Here is a 23,883-nt window from a genome sequence, read left to right as displayed (position 1 = left end):
CAATCTATTGCCGTTCAGATAATAATCTGCCTTCCTGTTTTTGCCACCAAAGTGGATAACCTCGCATTTATCCACATTATACTGCATCTGCCATATCACCCAACCTGTCCCAATCATACTGGAGTTTCTCGGCATCCTCCTCACAGCACACGCCCACCCAGCTTTGTGTCGTCTGCCAACTTGGAGATATTACATCTAGTTCCCTTGTCTAGATCATTAATATATATTGTGAATAGCTGGGGTCCTAGCACCAATCCCTGCGGTACCCCACTAGTCACTGCCTGCTACTCGGAAAAAGACCAGTTTATTTCAATTCTTTGCTTCCTGTCTGCCAACCAGTTCTCTATCCAAGTCAGTACCTTGCCCCCAATCCCATGTGCCTTAACTTTACATGCTAATCTCTTATGCGGGACCTTATTGAAAGCCTTCTGAAAGTCCAAATACACCACATCCACTGGTTCTCCCTTAACTATTCTACCAGTTACATCCTAAAAAAATTCCAGTAGATTAGTCAAGCACGATTTACCTTTTGTAAATCCATGTTGACTTTGTGCGATCCTGTCACTGTTTTCCAAGTGCTCTGCTATTCTGATCTTTTATAATGGACTCTAGCATTTTCCCCACTACCGATATCAGGCTTACCGGTCTATAATTCCCCGTTTTCTCTCTACCTCATTTTTTGAACAGTGGCGTAACATTAGCTACCCTCCAATCCATGGGAACTGTTCCAGAGTCTATAGAATTTTGGAAGATGACCAGCAATGCATCTACTATTTCTAGGGCCACTTCCTTAAATACCCTAGGATGTAGATTATCAGGCCCTGGGGATTTATCGGCCTTCAATCCCGTCAATTTCCCAAACACCATTTCCCTACAAATACTGATTTCATTCAGTTCCTCCCTCTCATTAGACCCTATGTTCCCTAACATCTCTGGGAGGTTATTTGTGTCGTCCTTTGTGAAGACAGAACCAAAGTATGTATTTAATTGGTCTGCCATTTCTTTGTTCCCCACTATAAATTCCCTGACTGCAAGGGACCTATGCTTGACTTCACCAATCTTTTTCTCTTCACATATCTATAAAAGCTTTTACAGTCAGCTTTTATGTTCCCTGAAAGCTTACACTCATACTCTATATTTTCCCCCTCTTAATTAATCCCTTTGTCCTCCTTTGCTGAATCCTAAACTGCTCCCAATTCTCAGGTTTACTGCTTTTTCTGGCCAATTTATATGTCCTCTCCTTGGATCTTATACTATCCCTAATTTCCCTTGTTAGCCATGGTTGAGTCACCTTTTTTGTTTTATTTTTATGCCAAACAGGGATGAACAAATTCTGTAGTTGATCCATGCGATCTTTGAATGTTTGCCATTGCCTGTCCACCGTCAACCCTTTGAGTAACATTCCCCAATCAATCCTACCCAACTCGTGCCTCATACCATCATAGTTTCCTTTATTTAAATTCAGGACCCTAGTCTCTGAGTCAACTACTTCACTCTCCATCTTAATGAAGAATTTGATTATATTATGATCGCTCCGCCCCAAGGGGCCTCGCACAATAAGATTGCTAATTAATCCTTTCTCATTACATAATACCCAGCCTAAGATGGCCTGGTCTCTAGTTGGTACCTCGACATATTGGTCCAGGAAACCATCCCGTATACACTCCAGGAATTCCTCCTCCACAGTATTGTTACTAATTTGGTTAGCCCAATCTATATGTAGATTAAAGTCACCCATGATAACTGCTGTGCCCTTATCGCATGCGTCTCTAATTTCCCGTTTAATGCCATCCCCAACCTCCGCATTACTGTTTGGGGGTTTGTATACCACTAACGTTTTCTGCCCCTTGGTATTTCTCAGTTCTACCCATACAGATTCCACATCATCAGACCCAATATCCTGCCTTACAATTGTGTTAATCCCCTCTTTAACCAGCAATGCTACCCCACCTCCTTTTCCTTTTTGCCTGTCTTTCCTGAGTATTGAATACCCCTGGATGCTGAGTTCCCAGCCTTGGTCCCCCCGGAGCCATGTTTTCGTAATCCCAATCATATCCGTTTACCTCTATTTGCGCAGCTAATTCATCCACCTTATTACGAATGCTCCTCGCATTAAGACACAAAGCCTTCAGGCTTGTTTTTTTAACACTCTTAGACCTTTTAGAATTATTATTTACTGTGGCCATGTTTGATTTAAACCCTTGATTTCTCTGACTGCCACCTTTGCCTTTCTCCTTCCTGTCTTTTGCTTCTATCCTTGTTTCCCTTGCCTCTGTCTCCCTGCTCAGGTTCCCAACCTCCTGCCATTTTAGTTTAAACCCTCCCCCAGAGCACTAGCAAACACTCCCCCCTAGGACATCAGTCCCGGTCCTGCCCAGGTGCAAACCGTCCAGTTTGTACTGGTCCCACCTCCCCCAGAACCGGTTCCAATGTCCCAGGAATTTGAATCCCTCCCCCTGGCACCATTCCTCTAGCCACGTATTCATCTGAAATATCCTTCTATTTCTACTCTGACTAGCACGTGGCACTGGTAGCAATCCTGAGATTACTACCTTTTGAGGTCCTATTTTAAAATTTACCTCCTCACTCCCTATATTCAGCTTTTAGGACCTCATCCTGTTTTTTACCTATATCGTTGGTACCTATATGCACCACGACAACTGGCTGTTCACCCTCCCCTTCCAAAATGCTCTGCAGCCGCTCTGAGACATCCTTGTCCCTTGCAGCAGGGAGGCAACATACCTGGAGTCTCGTTTGCGACCGCAGAAACGCCTATCTATTCCCCTTACAATAGAATCCCCTATTACTATAGCTCTACCCCTCTTTCCTCCCGTCCTGTGCAGCAGAACCACCCCTGGTGCCAGGAAGTTGGCTGCTGCTGCCTTCCCCCAATAAGCCATCTCCCCCAACAATATCCAAAGCGGTACATCTGTTTGAGAGGGGGATGGTCACAGGGGACCCCTGCACTACTTGCCTGTGCCTACTACTCTGCCTGGCAGTCACCGATTCCCTTCCTGCCTGTGCAGCCTTTACCTGCGGTGTGACCAACTCATTAAACGTGCTATCCACATGTCCTCACGATGACAAAACAACAGTGACCATGGTTTGAAGTACTTTGTTGCATGCAAAGAGAGATTTGATCAGGTGCTATATAAATGCAATTTCTTTCTCTTGTTCCATTATTGCTATTTTGTACTGAATTTTTAGATTGTTTTAAAGTTCCAGGATTGTTATGGGTGCTGATCTGGACTCCTGCACCATTACATTTCTGCATATATTAGCAAAGCTGTAAATATCTGATGCAGTGGGTTTCCAATAGGTTGTGAAGAGTAAATAAAATGGGGCAGTGTTGTTACTATAAATTACTAATGGTTTTGGCTTTGTACCAATACACTGTAGAAGAAATTCCACTTAAACCTGTATGTTTTAATGTTCAATATTCTTGTGATACTGTTAGAATGAACATTTGATGTGAAGAACTAATACTAAATGATACAAATTCTACATCATACAAACAATAAGGAGCGTGGTTGTAAATTGTATAGGATGGAGTTTTCATCCTTAACATCCCATGTGGCGAGTTTCTTCAAGCTGTGCCATCATAGAGAGATGCTGAACAAAGACCAATTGCAAAATCTGGTGTAGGCTCAGGGTATGGTGGACAGGGGGAAGAGAGGGGTCAGTGGCCAGTGGGGCTTTGAAGTGGTGGTGGGATTGTAGCAACTGGTGACAGCTTGGGGTCCAGCAGCCAATAGAAAGCCCTGCACTATTAAAAAGCGGTATTTGCGGTTTAAAAATAAGAAGCGTTAGCATATTCGTCCCGACAAGTAACCCATCAGCTGTGGACTTGGCTGGATACATGGCTTCGAACCACCACCAACCGCTGTACCTCTTCTGAATGCTGTCGGCCTAATTTACCAATCAAATGACCTACCAACCGAGAATCATAGAATGGCTATAGCACAGAAGGAGGCCATTCAGCCCATTGAGCCCGTGCCAGCTCTCTGCCTGAGCACTTCAGCTCGTCCCACTCCCCCATCCTTTCCCCGTAGCCCTACAATTTTTTTCCTTCAGGTACTTATCCAACTCCCTTTTGAAAGCCGTGATTGAGTCTGCCTCCACCCCCCTTTCAGGCAGTGCATTCCAGATCCTAACCACTCGCTGCGTAAAAAAAGTTGTCCCTCGTGTCACCTTTGGTTCTTCTGCCAATCACCTTAAATCTGTGTCCTCTGGTTCTCGACCCTTCCACCAATGGGAACAGTTTCTCTCTCTCTACTCTGTCCAGACCCCTCATGATTTTGAACACCTCTATCAAATCTCTTCTCAATCTTCACTGCTCCAAGGAGAACAACCCCAGCGTCTCCAGTCTATCCACATAACTGAAGTCCCTCATCCCTGGAATTGTTCTCGTAAATCTTTTCTGCACCCTCTCTAAGGCCTTCACATCCTTCCTAATGTGCGGTGCCCACAATTGGACACAAACTCCAGCTGAGGCCAAACCAGTGTTTTATAAAGGTTCATCATAATTTCCACGTTTTTATACTCTAAACCTCTATTCATGAAGCCCAGGATCCCATAAGCTTTTTTAACTGCTTTCTCAACCTGCCCTGCCACCTTCAACGATTTGTGCACATATACCCCCAGGTGTCTCTCTTCATGCACCTTCTTTAGGATTGTACCTTTTAGTTTATTTTTCCTCTCAATTCTTTCTACCAAAATGTATTAATTTAAGTTCCAAAAGAGTAATAATTTGATGTTCATTTTTCCCCCTTGTATTTGGGGACTGGAGACTGGCTGACTAATTACACATGTTCTTCCAAACAATGCATTTGCTGAAGCTTATCACAACTAGCTTGCAAACGGAATATTTTTCCTATATAAAAATGAGACTGACCGACTAGTAAAATGGTATTCATTCTGAATTTCTTTTATCACCACTTTTATACATTTATAGTAAAAGGCTATGCTCAAAGTTATTTACGTGTTATAATGTCTGTTGTGCAGCAGCATGCATGTTAGAAATACCAATCAGTGAGAAACCTGTGAACTTTATTTATTATGCTTGTGTTACAGGATATCTGCAGCAGGAAAGGCTTTCTAATACTTGCCGAGCCTTTATATTGGAAAGTGGTGACCTAAAGGAATATGCCGAACACAGTACCGAGGATGGGGTGGTTCCTGCTTGTTTACTGGTACAGTATGCATTGTATAATTTCTGTGCATTATAAAAACTTTATGTTTATTTCATACTTGGTGGGAAAGAAAGTCCCATCAATGAACTAAAAACTTCAAACTTCCCATGTAATGTGGAGTTTTACTGCAGCACCCAAATAAGGAGAGAGAGAAAATCATCCCATGGCACAATCCCTAGAGATTATGAATAAAGCTCCTGGGGTTATGTCTCGGGCCTATATGTGAGAGCAGGTTATTTATATACCTGTGTAAAGCTGACCTGTTCCACTTTCCCAGTGGGCAAGTCCTTGTGACGGGTGGAGACAACATAAGCTATATACTGCAGCTTCTCAAGTGTGCAGTTTCACTCGTTACGAGCTACGAGTGCTTTCTTATTTGTAAGTTCATTCCATGTGTTCACAATGAAAAACTATTTCTTGATATCAGTCTTTACTTTTTCCTAGTTTGAACCTGTGTGTCCTCTTGTCCTACTCTTGCATTTTAATTTAAAGTAATGTTCTGAATTTACCTTTTCCATTCTCTTATATTATCTACCTCTAAAAGTCAACTTTTACATATCTCCTTTCTGGACTGAACAGCCCAAATTTCTCCAGTGTTTTCTCGTAACTCAGTCCTCTGACACTGGGGATCAGCCTCATGGCATTTCTCTGAGCTGCTGCCAGTGCTTCAGTGTCTCCTTTGATTCTTGGTGACCAGAGCTGGATACAACGCTCGAGATGCAGTCTGATCAGAGCACTGTACAATTTGACCATGCCTTCCTCCGACTTGTATTCTACTATTTTTTGACTCTATATAGTTCAACAGTCTATCGGCGCTGCTCTGCATTGGTTGGTCTATTAAGACTCCTAGGTCACTTTTAATTTATTAGCTATTTCAGCACCGTTCATGGAGTATGTGTGTGTTGTACATTTTTCCGTCATATGTGCTATACTTTACTCTTAACAGCATTGAATGTTAATTTGCTATTCTACTGACACCCACATTTTGTCCAACTCGTTTTATAATTTCTGAGCTGCCTCTTTGATTCTATTGCCTCTCCCAGTTATATATCGTCTGCAAATTTTTGTTCATTTTCTGAACCAAGTCCCAAAGCTATATCATCAGATCTGCATTGGTGTTGATGGACAGCTGAGGTTAATGATACTAAACTAGGTCTATTAATCATTCACTAGTTAGATTCATGAACTTCCACAGTTGAGTTTTGTGAAAGTAAAGATTTCTGTGAAACTTGAATTAGCTGCAGTATATATTTATATATGATTAATATGCTGCACTGTACCTGTTACAATTCTGTAAGTCTAATACTTGTATGTTACTTGCACACCTAATTAAGTGTTGTGTTTTGAGGGTAAGCACTGCTGCAGGGTATATGTACATTTATACTCTCCGGGATCTATCGCAGTTTGTTAAAAAGCTGTGAGGCATTCAGAAAGCAAGCTCGAGTCATTCATCACGAAAGTTGTTCATTTATCAGTGTCGTCGCCACAATAAGAAGTGTTCATTGCATTGTGGCACAATTTTTATCCTAACTTTTTTTTATAATGCATACAAAATCCAGATCGTTACAGGAGGGAGAAATTCTAAAGTGTGAGAGGTAATTGTGCAGAATAGTAACAAAATTGGAATATGAAGCAGTCTATGTGACTTGAATTGAAACAATGCATAGTTTTATCAATTTAATACTGCAAAATACTGAATCATAGCATCGCACAGCACAGAAGGAGGCCATTCAGCCCATCGTGCCTCTTTGAAAGCTATCTAATTAGTCCCACTCCCGTGCTCTTCCCCCACCACCCTTTCAGGCACTGCATTCCAGATCATTACAAATAGCTGCATTTATATAAAAAAAAAAAAAAAAAAATCTCCATCTCCCCTCTGGTTCTCTTGCTAATTACCTTAAATCTGTTTCATGTAATTACAAAATTTTTAGTATGCAACGTTTGGGGCTCTGTTTTGTGGCCTATGACAGACGATTATGTGCTGCCCACGTATGCGCATTGTAGATTTGTTGCAATAAAGTAACTGAAATTCTCATGTTTTCATGTGTTAAATTGCTGACTAATACTGAATGCATTTTCTTTCAGTCACTTTTTGGGAAAAACTTGAAAACGATTCTTAACGAATATGTGGTTATGAAAGCAAGAGGTAAGCATAGTGTGTACTTGGTCTTCTAGGATTATATGACGTTGTTTTCTCAAATGTCTGAAACTTCAGCCTGCAATTTTGGTTAGTCTGGGCAATACTAAAAAACAGGAAACTGAAGAGCAGACAACAGTTGAGATACAATGCCGGAGAAATGTAAAAAAAGTAATAAAATAGAGGGGGAAATGAATATCAGAAAACGAATGATGTTCTCTGTGACATGACAACAACTTGTATTTATATAGCACCTTTAACTTAGTAAAAAGTGCTTTACTAAAAGTATCAAACAAAATTTGACACCATACCACACATATTGGGGCAGATGAAAAGAGGTAGGTTTTAAGGAGCATCTTAAAGGGGGAAAGCAGTTTAGGGAGGGAATTCCAGAGCTTAGGGCCTTGGCAGCTGAAGGCAGGGCTGCCAATGGTGTAGCAATTAAAACCAGGGATGCGCAAGAGGCCAGAATTGGCGGAGTGCAGTTATCGCGGAGGGTTGTAGGGCTGGAGGAGGTTACGGAGATGGGGAGGGTAGAGGTCATGGAGGGATTTGAAAACAAGGATGAGAATTTTCAAATCAAGGTGTTGCTTAACCGGGAGCCAATATAGGCTAGCGAGCACAGGGGTGATGGGTGGGCGGGACTTGGTGCGAGTTAGGATACGGGCAGCGGAGTTTTGGATGACCTTCTGTTTATGGAGGGTGGAAGATGGGCGGCCGGCCAGGAGTGCGTTGGAATAATCAAGTCTAGAGTTAACAACGGCACTTTTGTATTGGCTTAAGAAGGACTGGGTGATATGAAGAGGGACATTTTTGTAATATGTTAAAGATTTGTAATATTTTTAATAGTTTTTTTTTAACTAAACTTCTTGGTTGGGTGTGCACAATCCCTCTTAGTTCTTCTTAGATTCTCCGCAGCCTTTAACAAGGTCGACCACACCATCAACCTCCAACGCCGCTTCTCTGTTGTCTAGCTGAGTGGGACTGCCCTCACTTAGTTTCAATCTTAGCTATCCAATCGTACCCTGAACATCTCCAACAATGGCTTCTCTTCCCATACCCAAGGATCTATTCATGGCCCCCTCCTACTCCTCCTAAACCCTGTCCCTTGGTAACATCATCTGAAGACTTGGCATCAGGTTCCACGTGACACCAAGCTGCACCTTTCTTGCACTGCATGTGTTGTCAGCCTGCTTGTCTGGTATCCAGTCTTGGATGAGCTGCGATTTGCTATGGATAAACATTGGGAAGATCAAAGCCATCGTCTTCGCCCCTCCCCCACAAACTTTGTACACTCACCACTGATTCCATCCCCCTCGCAGCCACCTGCTGCCGAATCCCTCATCTATGCCTCGGTCACCTCCAGACTCGACGATTCCAATGCTCTCCATCCTCAAACTTCAGCTCATTCAAAACTCCTGCGTGGATCCTAACCATAAACCGCACCAAGTCCTGTTTACCCATCACACCTGTGCTCACTGACCTCCATTGGCTCCTACGACGATAGCAAAATACTGCAGATACTGGAAATCCGAAATAACAACAGAAAATGCTGGAAAAACTCCATTGGCTCCTAGTTCCCCAAAGCCTCCAATTTAAAATTCTCATCCTTATGCTCAAATCCATTTGTAGCCTCACCCCCTCCCTATCTCCAGCCCTACAACCCACTGAGAACTCGGTTCCTCCATCTCTGGCCTCTTGGAAATCTCTCTACCCCACAATTGATGGCTGTGCCTTCAACCATCGAGGCCCTCAGCTCTGGAATTCCATTCCTAAACCTTTTTGCCTCCTCTCTTTCCTCCTTTAAGAGTTACCTCTTTGATCAAGCTTTTAATCACCTATCCTAACATCTGCTCATGATCTCATTGAATGGCGGAACCGGCTCGATGGGCTGAATGGCCTACTCCTGTTCCTATGCTCCTTTGGCTTGGTGTCAATTTTTGACGTTGATTACGTTTCTGTGCAGCACCTTGGGTTCTTTGTCTGTTAAAAGCGCTATACAAATGCAAGTAGTTGTCGAGCAAGTCCAGATGTAAGAGTTCAGTTTCCTGTGTGCAAGACTAATCTGCTAAGAGGTTATTTGCATGGCAATTCAAAAAAAGTTGGTCTGCTTTCCAAATATAGGTCTGATATGTGTTTGATAATTTCTCTGTTGTAATAGGGTTCAGTGCATTACTGACCCTCCCAGCAGGGTTGCTCCATTGTTTGAAATCAAGCAATGGATAAAAAGGGCCTAAAGTGGAATGTATTGCAGATACACATAGCAGATGGTATGAAGAATCAGGGCAAGTAAAAATGTAACTTGCACCTTAACATGAGGCAAGAACGCAGAGATACTTGCTTCAGCACCCTCATAATGGAGCTTTGACTTCTTGGTTTAATAAGTGAGCCTCGCTCTGACTTCAACATTCAGTAGTAAATTCTTGGGTCCAATAATCTTAATGGAAGTAACCTGGTTTCTTGACGGCAAAGCTGAATTTTACCATTCAGTGTTGGTAAAACAATGTTTTTCATTTCCCTTTTTCTAGATTCAATGCCAGAAGCACCTGCAGTGTTGCCATCCTTATGGAAGAAATTGGAGTACACTCTTTCTCAAATTAGGTAATGAAATCTCTTAGACTGGGATAGTCACTATTTTTGTAAATGGAATAATGGCAATGAAAAGGCTCCACCACTTAGGGTGTTAAAGAAAACAATTTTCTACTCTGTTACCACAGTGTTGGTATCAAATCATTCTCCTGTCAGGTGTTGTATGGTTAGGTGCAGAGTAAAGCTCCCTCTATTCTACCCCAACCTCATGAATGTGCTTCCATCCTCAGTGCAATAATTTCCATGTCCCAAAACTAGCCATCCTCTGTCCTTTCTGCCAATTTAGTGTCAAATTATGGGGCAATCCACACCCACCAGGAGCTGCATTGAGACCAGCCAAACTGATATTGCAAGAGGAACATTTAGAGGAGACTTCAATTCCATCAGCAAGGATTGGGTTTGAACCCAAGTTCAAGAGCTGAAAGTCATCTGAATAGCCCACTCCCAGGAGTGTATTCTGAATGTAAAGCTGTTCTTTCCTGCCTACCCCTTCCTCCCTTGATAGATAAAGCAGGCCAATTGATAAGTGGGTTGATACTATCCTATTACTAATCCCAAAGCTCCAAAGCAGTTTCAAAATGCTGTACTGAATTGACCAGAAATGTAATTGAGCTTTCTATGCTGTTTGTTGAACATTGCTGTATCTAATTAATGTATTTCTTTTATTTACAGAAGTTTGCAGCAGAGCTCTGTAGCACTTGCTACAAACCAGAGAGGTATCTTTATGAAAAGTATTCTGTATGAAATAATTTTGGATATGTCCGATTAGTCAAACATTTTTAACTGTCTTTGCTCTCTTTTCTCTGGTCTTCCCTCACCCATAAATCAGCTCCAACATTAACCTTTTGCTGCTAAATATAGAAATTCATAGTTATCACTAAAGGACTTGGACGTTTATATTAAGTCCCCTGCTGTGCAGATGAATGCTAAACTATTAAAAATGTTGAAATAACAACAGAAAATGTTGACTCTATTTCTCTCTCCACGGATGTTGCCTGGCCTGCTGAGTTTTTCCAGCATTTTCTGTTATTTCGGATTTCCAGCATCCGCAGTATTTTGCTATCGTATTAAAAATGTTGAATGTTTATAAAATTGTCAGTATTAACTTCACTGCAATTATATATTCTGTGTTTGTCAAAGGGGTATTGAATCCTTTTTTTAAAAAAAAAAACCTCAATCTTGTTTTCCACAGCTCGCACAAAAAATGCTTTAAATGAATTAAGACGCCGAGGGAACTGTTCTTCAAGGCAGATGGCCAGGGCTAACTCCAGTCTCTTGTCGATTTCTCCACAAACTGAGCAGAGGATTATCACACCTCTGTCAGCAAACCCTGTTGTAATAGCACACAGCTCTGGAACCAGTCCAGTCATTCCACAGCCTCGACCGGATGTTTGTGCAAGCCAGATCCGTTCACAAGATGCTAGTCGGCCTTCTGTTAATCCAAGTGGTAAGTGGGTTCATTGGGAATGGAAATGTTATCTCCACGGATGGGCCAAGTTTGATTGATGGGTAGCTGAGCTATCCAAAACGGGATGGTCCTTAGTTTGATTCCCGATCTACTCTAAGTTGGCTGATCTCAGTTGGGGTGGGGCAAGGGGCTTCAAGTGACCTTAGTGTTCATGAGCTAGGCAGAGGAAAGTCAGGTAGATTTCCAACATCTAATGACTATCCTGCTGGAAGTAGGTGATTATCTGACGAGGATGGGATTGAACTTGGCCGTGATAACATCTACAGTTGAATATGTCCATTTTTTTTTGCAGTCTTGGTGCTTGTTTGCCATTGGTGGAGACACGCATCAGTCATCACTTGTAGGATGGATGCAGTTTTAAATTTAGGGCATCTGTGTTGAATTTTTTTAACTTTTATTTCTCTTAAGCCATGCCAGCCATGGCTCAGTTCGTAGCACTCTCGCCTCTGAGCCAGAAGGTTGTAGGTTCAAGTCCTACTCCAGAGACTTGAGCAAAGTAATCTAGGCTGACACTCCAGTGCAGTACTGAGGGGGTGCTGCGCTGTCAGAGGTGCAGTCTTTCGGATGAGATGTTAAACCGAAGCCCCGTCTGCGCGCTCAGGTGGATGTAAAAGATCATATGGCACTACTTCGAAGAAGAGGAGGGGAATTATCTCTGGTGTCCTGGCCAATATTTATCCCGCAATCAACATCACTAAAAAACAGATTCAGGTCATTGTCACGTTGCTGCTTGTGGGAGCTTGCTGTGCGCAAATTGGCGCGTATCCTATGTTACAATAGTGACTTACACTTATAAAAGTACTTCATTGGCTATAAAGTGCTTTGAGACATGAAAGGTGCTATATAAATGCAAGTCTTTCATGCCATTTCCAGCATTAAAGAAAAATGAAAGTGTTTACATAAGAACATAAGAAGTAGGAGCAGGAGTAGGCCATACGGCCCCTCGGGCCTGCTCTGCCATTCAATAGGATCATGGCTGATCCGAACCTAGACTCACGTCCACTTCCCTGCCCGCTCCCCGTAACCCCTAATTCCCTTATCAGCTAGGAAACTGTCTATCTCCGTTTTAAATTTATTTAATGTCGCAGCTTCCACAGCTCTCTGAGGTAGCAAATTCCATAGATTTACTACCCTCTGCGTGAAGAAGTTTCTCCTCATCTCAGTTTTGAAACGGCAGCCCCTTATTCTAAGATTATGCCCCCTTGTTCTAGTCTCTCCCATCAGTGGAAACATCCTCCCCGCATCCACCCGATCAAGCCCCCTCACAATCTTATGTTTCGATAAGATCGCCTCTCATTCTTCTGAATTCCAATGAGTAGAGGCCCAACCTACTCAACCTTTCCTCGTAAGTCAACCCCCTCATCTCCGGAATCAACCGAGTGAACCTTCTCTGAACTGCCTCGAGAGCAAGTATATCTTTTCTTAAATATGGAAACCAAAACTACGCAGTATTCCAGGTGTGGCCTCACCAGTACCCTGTATAATTGAAGCAAGACTTCCCTGCTTTTATACTCCATCCCCCTTGCAATAAAAGCCAAGGTTCCATTGGCCTTCCTGATCACCTGCTGTACCTGCATACTAACCTTCTGTGTTTCATGCACCAGGACACCCCCCCCCCCCCCCCCAGATCCCTTTATACTGTAGCACTTTGCAGTTTCTTGCCATTTAGATAATAACTTGCTCTTTGATTTTTTTCTACCAAAGTGCAGAACCTCACACTTTCCAACATTATATTCCATCTGCCAAATTTCTGCCCACTCACTTAGCCTGTCTATGTCCTTTTGCAGGTTTTTTATGTCCTCCTCACTCACTGCTTTCCCTCCCATCTTTGTATCGTCGGCAAACTTGGATACGTTGCACTTGGTCCCTGCCTCCAAATCGTTAATATAGATTGTAAAGAGTTGGGGTCCCAGCACTGACCCCTGCGGAACACCACTAGTTACTGATTGCCAACCCGAGAATGAACCATTTATCCCCACTCTCTCTCTGTTTCCTGTTAGATAGCCAATCTTCCACCCATGCCAGTATATTACCCCCAATCCTGTGATTTTTTTATCTTGTGCAGTAATCTTTTGTGTGACACCTTGTCAAATGCCTTTTGGAAGTCCAAATACACCACATCCACTGGTTCCCCTTTATCCACCCTGTTTGTTACGTCCTCAAAGAATTCGAGCAAATTTGTCAAACATGACTTCCCCTTCATAAAACCATGCTGACTCTGTCCGATTAAATTATGCTTATTCAAATGTCTTGTTACTGCTTCCTTAATAATGGACTCCAACATTTTACCAACCACAGATGTTAGGCTAACTGGTCTATCGTTTCCAGCCTTTTGTCTACCTCCCTTTTTAAATAAGGGCGTTACATTAGCAGTTTTCCAATCTGCTGGGACCTTTCCTGAATCCAGGGAGTTTTGGAAAATTACCACCAATGCATCCGCAATCCCTACCGCTACTTCTCTCAAGACCCTAAGATGTAAGCCATCAGGTCCAGGGGATTTATCCGCCTTTAGTCCCATTATCTTACCGAGTACCATCTCCTTAGTGATTTTAATCGTGTTTAGCTCTTTCCGCCCCCCCCCCCTATAGTCCCCTGTTTGTCCAGTGTTGGGATATTTTTAGTGTCCTCTACTGTAAAGATGATACAAAATATTTGTTCAGCGTATTTGCCATCTCCATGTTCCCCACTACTAATTTCCCGGTCTCGTCCCCTAAGGGACCAACATTCACTTAGCCACCCTTTTTTATATAACTGTAGAAACTCTCCCTATCTGTTTTTATATTTTTTGCTAGTTTACTTTCATAATCTATCTTCCCTTTCTTAATTAATCTTTGTTATTCTTTGCTGGCTTTTAAATGCTTCCCAATCTTCTATCCTCCCACTAGATTTGGCTACTTTATATGCCCTTGTTTTCAGTCGGATACTGTCCTTTATTACTTAGCCACGGATGACTGTCTTTTCTTTTACGCCCCTTTTTCCTCTGGAATATATTTTTCTTGAAAGTTGTGAAATATCTCCTTGAATGTACACCACTGCTCCTGTACCGTCTTACACCTTAATCTATTTTCCCAGTCCACTTTAGTCAACTCTGCTCTCATACCTTCATAGTCTCCTTTATTTAAGCTTATAGTACTGTACGCTGGTTTGAGATCCAACTCCCTCACCCTCCAACTGAATTTGGAATTCAACCATGTTATGGTCACTCATTCCAAGGGGATCCTTTACTAGGACATTTTTTATTAATCCTGTCTCATTACACAGGACCAGATCTAAGATTGCCTGCCCCCTAGTTGGTTCAGTAACATACTGCTCAAGAAACCCATCCCTAATGCACTCTATGAACTCTTCCTCAAGGCTGCCCTGCCCAATTTGATTTGTCCAGTCAATATGAAAGTTAAAATCTCCCATGATTATAGCTGTTCCCTTATTACAAGCTCCAACTATTTCCTGATTTATACTCCGACCAATAGAGTTGCAACTGTTAGGAGGCCTATAGACTACGCCCACTAGTGACTTTTACCCCTTATTATTCCTTATCTCCACCCAAACTGTTTCACTATCCTGATCCTTTGACACAATATCATTTCTCACTATTGCAGTGATTCCATCCTTTATTAACACAGCCACCCCACCTCCCTTTCCTTCCTGTCTGTCCTTCCTAATAGTCAAATACCCCTGGATGTTTAGTTCCCAGTCATGGTCACCTCGCAGCCATGTTTCTGTAATGGCCACCAGATCATACTCATGTGTAGTTATTTGTACCATCAACTCGTCTATTTTGTTAGGAATGCTGCGTGCATTCAGATAAAGAACGTTTAAATATGTTTTGTGACAATTTATTCCTGCTTTTACCCCCTTTACTACTTTACTTTTATCTTTATATATTCTGTCCCTTCCTGACACGCTCTGGTTTTTAATTTCCCCACTGCTACTTTGCTCTATTGCCTTCCCCGCTGACATTTTTATTTTTCACTCTCTTGAAACCTCCCCCCCACTAATTAGTTTAAAGCCCTCTCTACAGCCCTAGTTATTCGATTCGCCAGGATTCTAGTCCCAGCACTGGCCAAGTGAAGTCTGTCCCAACGGAACAGCTCTCTCCTGTCCCACTACTGGTGCCAGTGTCCCAAGAAGCAAAACCCATTTCTCCCACACCAGTCTTTGAGCCACGCATTTAACTCTCTGATTTTATTTACCCTAGCCAAATTTGCTCGTGGCTCAGGTAGTAATCCAGAGATTATTACCCTTGGGGTTCTGCTTTTTAATTTGGCCCCTAGCTGCTCATACTCCCTCAGCAGAACCTCTTTCCTTGTCCTATCTATGTCGTTGGTACCAACATGGACCACGACAACTGGATCCTCCCCCTCCCACTCCAAGTTTCTCTCCAGCCCAGAGGAGATGTCCTTAACCCTGGCACCGGGCAGGCAACACAACCTTCGGGACTCTCGCTCTCGGCTGCAAAGAACGCTATCTATCCCCCTTATGATACTATCCCCTACCACTACAACATTTCTTTTTACTCCCCCCACTTGAATGGCCCCTCGTTCCACGGTGCTGTGGCCAGGTTGCTCATCCTCCCTGCAGTCCCCTTTCCTGTCCTCACAGGGAGTAAGAGCCTCGAACCTGTTGGACAAGAGCAAGGGCTGCAACTCCTCCAACACTACCTCCTGGATCCCCGTACCTGCCTCACTCATAGTCACACCCTCCTGTCCCTCCGTACCTGCCTCACTCATAGTCACACCCTCCTGTCCCTGACCATGGACTACATCTGAATTAGTTAATCTAGTTGGTGTGACTTCTTCCTGGAACACAGAGTCCAGGTAACTCTCCCCCTCCCTGATGTGTTGCAGTGTTTGAAGCTCGGACTCCAGCTCTTCAACACGGAGCCGGAGTTCCTCGAGCAGCCAGCACTTACTGCAAATGTGATCACCGTGAGCATCAGTGGTGTCCACCAGCTCCCACATATTGCAGCAGTAACACATCACCTGCTCTCCCATTCTATGTAATTAATTAAATTTATTAATATTTTTAAATACCCTCTGCCCCGATTCTAGATGATGAATATCACACCTCTATTTAATTAAACTTACCAACTTATAAAATTTACCAACAAATTAAATTAAATCAAATCAATCCCACCAATTACACTACAGTTAAATAGTATATTTAAGGGCCCTGGTTTATAAACAGACCCCGCTACACCACAGAGAATTTAGAAACTATAAACCACAGAGTTCAAGTTTAAAAGAAAAATACTCACCAACAAATCACTTACCTGCTTTCTGGTGATGTCACACCTCGATTACTTTTTACCTCTCTCCTTCCCTCTGAGTTCCGAGTTCGGAGACTGGTACGCCTACCTGGCTCTCTGGCGCCTTTTATAGCCCCGCTGCTGCTGCTGAAATGAAATTTAACTCCCAAAGCTGCACACAACATTCAAACTCGCGTCTCCGGATCCAGGCCTCTTAACCACAGTGCTACCGTTCCCTGTGGTAAACCAGAGACTAGCAATTTGCAGTATGAGGTGGGGTTGCAAATTCGTAAAAAGAGCCGTTTCATTTTCGTTTTTGTTTAGGTGATGCTCTTCACATTGTTGTTCCTGGACCTTATGACCGAAGATTACAACCTGAACATGTTTCTCCAGGGAAACGAAAATGGTAAATGAGTAGTGAGCTGGAAAATCTTAAATTGTCTCAGTTCATGTTAAAGTTTTATTGAAATGTCAAATTCCGTGTTTCAAATGTAATCTGCTCACACAAGTAGTTTTATATTTTCGCTTTTGTAAGTGAGGTTAAATTTCTCAGCAATGTGCTTTGTTTACAAATGTCTGCCTTCCCCTTCTGTGCTGATAAATCCTGATGATTGCAGAGGTCAGTATACTTTGTACAGCAGAGGATCGGTCAAGATCTGAACCTCATTTTCACAAATGTAGTAAACTCTGCACTGGGATGGACTGAAACAAATGAGTTGAACTGCTAAAACAAGCTGAAGGCCTAATTTGGCCATTAGTTTGCAGTGACTGAATAAGTTAAATTCCATTTTTTATTACAATGAATTCTGGGAATTATATTCTGTGATTCCATCTGTTTATAATTAGGGACATCCTTTTACCGTGAATAAGTCAAATTCTATTTTTATTACATGATTACAGGATGTTTTTGGATTGCACCTCTGTTTTGGAGTGACATTCTCTCCTCGTGCATGCTTTCTGTTTCTCAGCACACTTTATTTCTGTCACATACTTTTTTCTCGCCCTCTTTTTTTTCTACTTTCGTCCATTTCACTCAGTCTGTCATATTTCTGCTGCACTATTTTCCTTGCTACTCTCCTGCTTTCTGTCTGTCCTCTTTATTACTCTCCTGGGATCGGGCCTGCTGTGCCTCGAGTGGAAGGGGAGAGTAGTTAAAGCTAGCACTTGTGGAGAACCATAAGAGGGAGTGAACTATAGGACCGAGTACTGGAGGGCAAAGAGAGTCTGTATCTTTTGCCTACTGTGCATGCGTTCTTTATGGGTCATCCTTGGGTTGGATGCTAGATTACAGATGCAGTGTTGTCTACTGGTATCAGGATTGTACCCAAGAGTGGGGCTGATTTCATGGGATGGGTATGTTTAATTCTACTTTTGTGAATTACTGAGCTTACTTTTAGGGGTAAATATTGGGACCAGCAATCGGCTGTATGTCACAATTGTTTTTGGTAGAATGTGATTGCTTCTTGTTGCTACACAGATTGGCTTCAGGTTGTGAGATATGATTTAGCCAAAAAGACTCTACAACACATTTGTGCGAATTCATGTAGGCACAATATTTTGAATGATGTGTAGTCTTTGATCATTGCTATTGTGATACTGTTAGCAGTGTACTGCAAATTGAAAATGTAAGTACATTCTGCTATTAATATATGAGTCTGTTAGAAATACAGTATTGAGCACCGGGAGAGTAGTTGTGATTGTAGTGTGAGAAGGTGTAGACCCATTTCAAATGTACTTGTTTATTTCTGTCACATTCTTTTGGGGTGAAATGCACTATTTTTACAGCTGATGACCATTTAAAATATTTTACTTGTATAAAAATAATAGGAGGACCAAAATTACAAAGTACTAAGCTATCCTTTAATAAAATTGATATAAACATAATGCAGTTTGTATTTTATACAATATCCCCCTTTCGTGCTTTCATTTGTTTTCACATACTCTTCAAAATTTATCTTCCTTTTTAAGAATATATTTAATATGTTAGAAGTCTTACATGTGTAGTATAATGCTTCCATTAACATTTTACCCCAGTGATCCAAAATACAGCCAGAACCCTAATCTCATCTACTCAGCCATCCCAGATCTGTCACCTGCACCAGACAGCTCCAGTCTCCTCTTACCAACCATCCCCATTTTCCCTTTGACGTCTGTTCTCGTCCTTGTCATTCTCTATTAGCTGAACCAATTGAAAAGTCTGTGTATATTTGAAAGTTGTGTGCTGGATCTCCTTTCAAGACTGTCACCAAGCAGACGCGAGGGCAATAGACGTCACAACATATTATGCCTGGTTTAAAGCGGCAGTTACCAGAGCAATGCAAGACAGAACTACTTCATGTTTGTCACAGATCACTCAGGCTATACCTAAACATTGCACTTCAAGGAACAGGCCAGGTTAGCATCTAAAAATCACAACCGCTCCAGACCCCAGAGTACTGGTGAGCAGCAGCATGTGATAATTGGCTGGAATCGTTAACTTTGTCATGTGAATTAATGCCATTCTATCCTACATTGAAGAAACCTGCATTTCTTTACAATTTTGATATGCTGTACATCAGAACTATATTAATGATGACTTTGTAAAAGATTTTATTTATTTTTGATTTTAGTGATTCTCCGCGCAAAAGAAGCGGCTTTGTATCAGGACAGAATTCAACTTCTAGAAGTGTGGAGAATGAAGTGGAAGAAAGCCAAATAGAAATTGATGCTGAAAGTTTTCCAGTAAGTACCAGACTCGACGAGCGTCCAAAATTCAGTCAAAAGGCTGCTTTGCTTACTATAATTCTGCTTACCCAAAACTCTGAGGCAATGCAGCCAAGTCCATACAACGCAAGGCTCCCAGCTGACGAGCCAGAGCAAGAATTGTAGTCAGTTAGATTATTGGGACAGGATAAAGAACTGCAGAGGAGGAAATTCCATCCAATGCCACTTCCACAGAATGACATTGATGGATCCTGAGAAAGTGTTTGTGTGCTGGGCTGTCCTGTCCTCCCAAGTAAAGTTTAGAGGAGTTAATAACTGGTAGAGGAGTCTCAAGTTTATTCCTTTTGCTGGGTTGGAGTTAAATTCTGTAATTTTGAAAATTAAATGCCTATTCCCTTTATGCTAAACTCCTCAAGACAGACAGTAACAATTTTTAACTGAAAACTAACATAACTGAAATGGTTAACATATTATTGGCTTCTCTTGATAGGGTAGTGGGTAAATACACTGAATAATATGGTACTGAACCATATGGACCAAGAGTCTCTGGTTCAGACCCTGACGAGTGCAGTTTTATTTGGTTTCAGTCGGTACAGCTGTCAACCGGACTGGTGGCCTTGATGAGCCCAGGCTTGGAAAGGGTGGGGCGGGGAAGGAATCAGCCTAGGTTCTTGCATCAAATCACAAATAAAAAGTTGGCATCACTAAAGGTCACCATGAAGCTGTCTGATTGTCATAAAAACCCAACTGGGTCACCAATGTTTCGATAGGGAAGGAACTCTGCTGTCCTTACCGGACTGGCCTATATGTCACCACACCCACATGGTTAACTCTTAATTACCCTCTGAAATGGCCTAGCAAGCCACTGACTTGTAGAAGGCGACCCACCGCCACCATTCAGGGCAACTAGGAATGGTCAATAAATAATGACCTTTCCAGTGATGCCCACATCCCAAGAATGGGAGAAAAACTATGACCCTTGCTAACTATGCATGTGGACACCAGATGAGAACAGGATTGAGCTCAACTGTAATAACTCCCTCCTCCATAGTAAAATGGCCACTTGTTCTTTTAAATAGGACTATATAGAATGTTAATTAAGAATGGATTTTTAGTCTCTCTTTTGTTTGCAGCAAAGAGTAATTGAAAATGCCAGGGAGAAAATCTTGAAAGACCGATCGCTACTAGAAAAACTTGCAGAAAACATTAATAAAGTTATGTTCAGGTAATGTAAATCTTTTATGTTGCAACAAGCTGGACTCGTAATTTTTTTTTATTGATGTCTGTATAGTTTTGCCAATGTGCCATTTCTACCTTCCATACTACTGATACTAGTGCCCCTTTTTGAACCAGGTTGCCTAATTTGTGTAGAATTATGAGCAACTTTATGCTATAGGTTTCCTATTACTGGCAACTGAATTAAAGATGCCTGAAATAATATACCTTGAAATCGTTAACATCCTGAAACCTTGATTAAAAGAGCATGTTAAATTTGTTTGGAATTAATATGTAAGGGATAGATTGTTGAATGCTAAAACTTAAATAAGTAATGAATTTTGCATTGGAACATAGAATTTTACAGCACAGGCGGCCATTCTGTTCGTCATGCCTGTCCCAGGTTTCTGAAAGAGCCTTCCTCAATTATCTACTTTCTTTTCAAAAGCTATTATGGATTATGCATCCACCACTTTTTCTAGTACGGCATTTCACGTCCTAACACATGAAAATAAGTAAATTCTTCTGACCTTTTTCATTTGTTCTTTTGGTGCAAATCTTCAGATAATTCTCTCTACTTATTGATTTCGCTGACAAGTGGAAATAGTTTCCCTTGATTTACCTCATCAGAACACCTTATAGTTTTGAACACCTCTATCCGATCTCCTCTTAATCTCTTTGTTCTAATGAGAAAAGCCCCAGTTTCTTTAGTCTCCTAACTGAAGCCGCTCAACCCTCTTATTATCTTAGAGTCATAGAGTAATACAGCACGGATAGAGGCCTTTCGGCCCATCGTGTCCGCGCCGGCCATCAAGCCCTGTCTAATCTAATCCCATATTCCAGCATTTGGTCCGTAGCCTTGTATGCTATGGCATTTCAAGTGCTCATCCAAATGCTTCTTAAATGTTGTGAGGGTTCCTGCCTCCACAACCCTTTCAGGCAGTGAGTTCCAGACTCCAACCACCCTCTGGGTGAAAAAGTTCTTTCTCAAATCCCTCTAAACCTCCCGCCCTTTACCTTGAATCTATGCCCCCTAGTTATTGACCCCTCTACTAAGGGAAAAAGCTCCTCAGCATCCATCCTATCTATGCCCCTCATAATTTTGTACACCTCAATCATGTCCCCCCTCAGCCTCCTCTGCTCCAAGGAAAACAAACCCAATCTGCCCAGTCTCTCTTCATAGCTGAAGCGCTCCAGCCCTGGTAACATCCTGGTGAACCTCCTCTGCACCCTCTCTAACGCGATCACATCCTTCCTGTAGTGTGGCGACCAGAACTGCACACAGTATTCCAGCTGTGGCCTAACCAGTGTTTTATACAGCTCCATCATAACCTCCTTGCTCTTATATTCAATGCCTCGGCTAATGAAGGCAAGTATCCCATATGCCTTTTTTACCACCTTTTCCGCCGCCTTCAGGGATCTGTGTACTTGCACACCCAGATCCCTCTGACCCTCCGTCTTGCCTAGGGTCTTTCCATTCATTGTGTATTCCCTTGCCTTGTTAGTCCCCCCAAAGTGCATCACCTCGCACTTTTCCGGGTTAAATTCCATTTGCCACTGTTCCGCCCATCTGACCAACCCATCTATATCGTCCTGCAGACTGAGGCTACCCTCCTCGCTATTTACCACCCTACCAATTTTTGTATCATCCGCGAACTTACTGATCATACCTTTTACATTCATATCCAAGTCATTAATGTAGACCACAAACAGCAAGGGACCCAGCACCGATCCCTGTGGTACCCCACTGGCCACAGGCTTCCAGTCACAAAAACAACCTTCGACCATCACCCTCTGCCTTCTGCCACTAAGCCAGTTTTGTATCCAATGTGCCAAGGCACCCTGGATTCCATGGGCTCTTACCTTCTTGACCAGTCTCCTGTGCGGGACTTTATCGAAGGCCTTACTGAAATCCATGTATACCACATCCACTGCGTTACCCTCATCCACACACCTAGTCACCCCCTCAAAAAATTCAATCAAATTAGTCAGACATGATCTTCCCTTGACAAAACCATGTTGACTATCCCTGATTAATCCTTGCCTCTCCAAGTGGAGACAAATTTTGTCCCTCAGAATTTTTTCCAATAATTTTCCTACCACTGATGTTAGGCTCACTGGCCTGTAGTTCCCCAGTTTTTCCCTACTACCCTTCTTGAATAATGGTACTACATTAGCGGTTCTCCAGTCCTCTGGCACATCCCCTGTGGCCAGAGAGGTCCTGAATATGTGTTAGAGCCCCCGCAATCTCTTCCTTTGCCTCACACAGCAGCCTGGGATACATTTCATCCGGGCCTGGGGATTTATCCATTTTTAGGCCAGCTAAAACCGCCAATACCTCCTCCCTCTCGATGTTAATATGTTCGAGCATATCACAGACCCCCCGCCCTATTTCTATGTCTACATCGTCCTTCTCCATAGTGAAAACAGATGCAAAAAATTCATTTAGAACCCCTCCTACATCTTCCGGCTCCACACACAGATTGCCACTTTTGTCCCTAATGGGCCCTATTTTTTCCCTAGTTATCCTCTTACCCTTAATATACTTATAAAACATCTTAGGATTTTCCTTTATTTTGCTCGCCAGTGTTATTTCATGGCCCCTCCTTGATCTCCTAATTTCTTTTTTAAGTATCCCCCTGCACTTTTTGTACTCCTCTAGGGCTTCCTCCATCTTTAGCCTTTTGTATCTACCAAAAGCCCTCCTTTTTTTCCTAATCCATTCTCGTATATCCCCTGACACCCAAGGTTCCCTGTGGTTTTTGGAACCACCCTTGACCTTTACGGGAACATGTTGCCATTGTATGATCTCAATCTCCCTTCTGAAAGCCTCCCATTGCTCCGATGCGGATTTTCCTACAAGTAGCTGATCCCAGTCCATTTTGGCCAGATCCTGCCTTATCCTATTAAAATCGGCCTTCCCCCAATTTAGAACCTTTATTTCCGGCCCATCCCTGTCCTTTTCCATGACCACCTTAAATCTTACCATATTATGGTCACTATCACCAAAGTGCTCACCTACTAGCACTTTTTCCACTTGGCCGGCCACATTCCCTAGAATTAGGTCCAGTACCGCCCCCTCTCTTGTAGGACTTTCTACATGCTGGCTCAAAAAGCTCTCCTGGATGCACTTTAAGAATTCTACACCCTCTGAGCCTTTCACACTCTGACTATCCCAGTTAATATTGGGGAAGTTGAAATCCCCCATTATTATTACCCTATTTGCACATTTCTCTGAGATTTGCCTACATATCTGTTCCTCTATCTCCCCCTGACTGTTTGGAGGCCTATAGTACACTCCCAGCAAAGTGCTTGCCCCCTTTTTGTTTTT

The 23,883-nt window shown here is 42.5% G+C and overlaps 1 protein-coding gene across 2 annotated transcripts in view; it reads left to right on the top strand.

The window, feature by feature from the left end:
• The window catches only part of npat (nuclear protein, ataxia-telangiectasia locus), a 49,222-nt gene that overhangs the window by 2,587 nt on the left and 22,752 nt on the right, over positions 1-23,883 (top strand). For both annotated transcript variants that reach the window (XM_085999097.1, XM_085999098.1), the window contains exons 2-9: positions 5,074-5,192; positions 7,278-7,338; positions 9,858-9,930; positions 10,591-10,634; positions 11,111-11,365; positions 16,959-17,040; positions 19,244-19,355; positions 20,471-20,562. In XM_085999097.1, the coding sequence (XP_085855223.1) occupies positions 5,074-5,192; positions 7,278-7,338; positions 9,858-9,930; positions 10,591-10,634; positions 11,111-11,365; positions 16,959-17,040; positions 19,244-19,355; positions 20,471-20,562 (838 nt within the window). The remainder of the gene's footprint in view (positions 1-5,073; positions 5,193-7,277; positions 7,339-9,857; positions 9,931-10,590; positions 10,635-11,110; positions 11,366-16,958; positions 17,041-19,243; positions 19,356-20,470; positions 20,563-23,883) is intronic.

The sequence above is a fragment of the Somniosus microcephalus genome, chromosome 10 (assembly GCF_052327205.1).
Source record: "Somniosus microcephalus isolate GS21.2 chromosome 10, FLI_Smic_1.0, whole genome shotgun sequence".
NCBI lineage: Eukaryota > Metazoa > Chordata > Chondrichthyes > Squaliformes > Somniosidae > Somniosus > Somniosus microcephalus.
The sequence above is the reverse complement of the archived record's forward strand: the minus strand, read 5'-3'. Positions and strand labels throughout refer to the sequence as shown.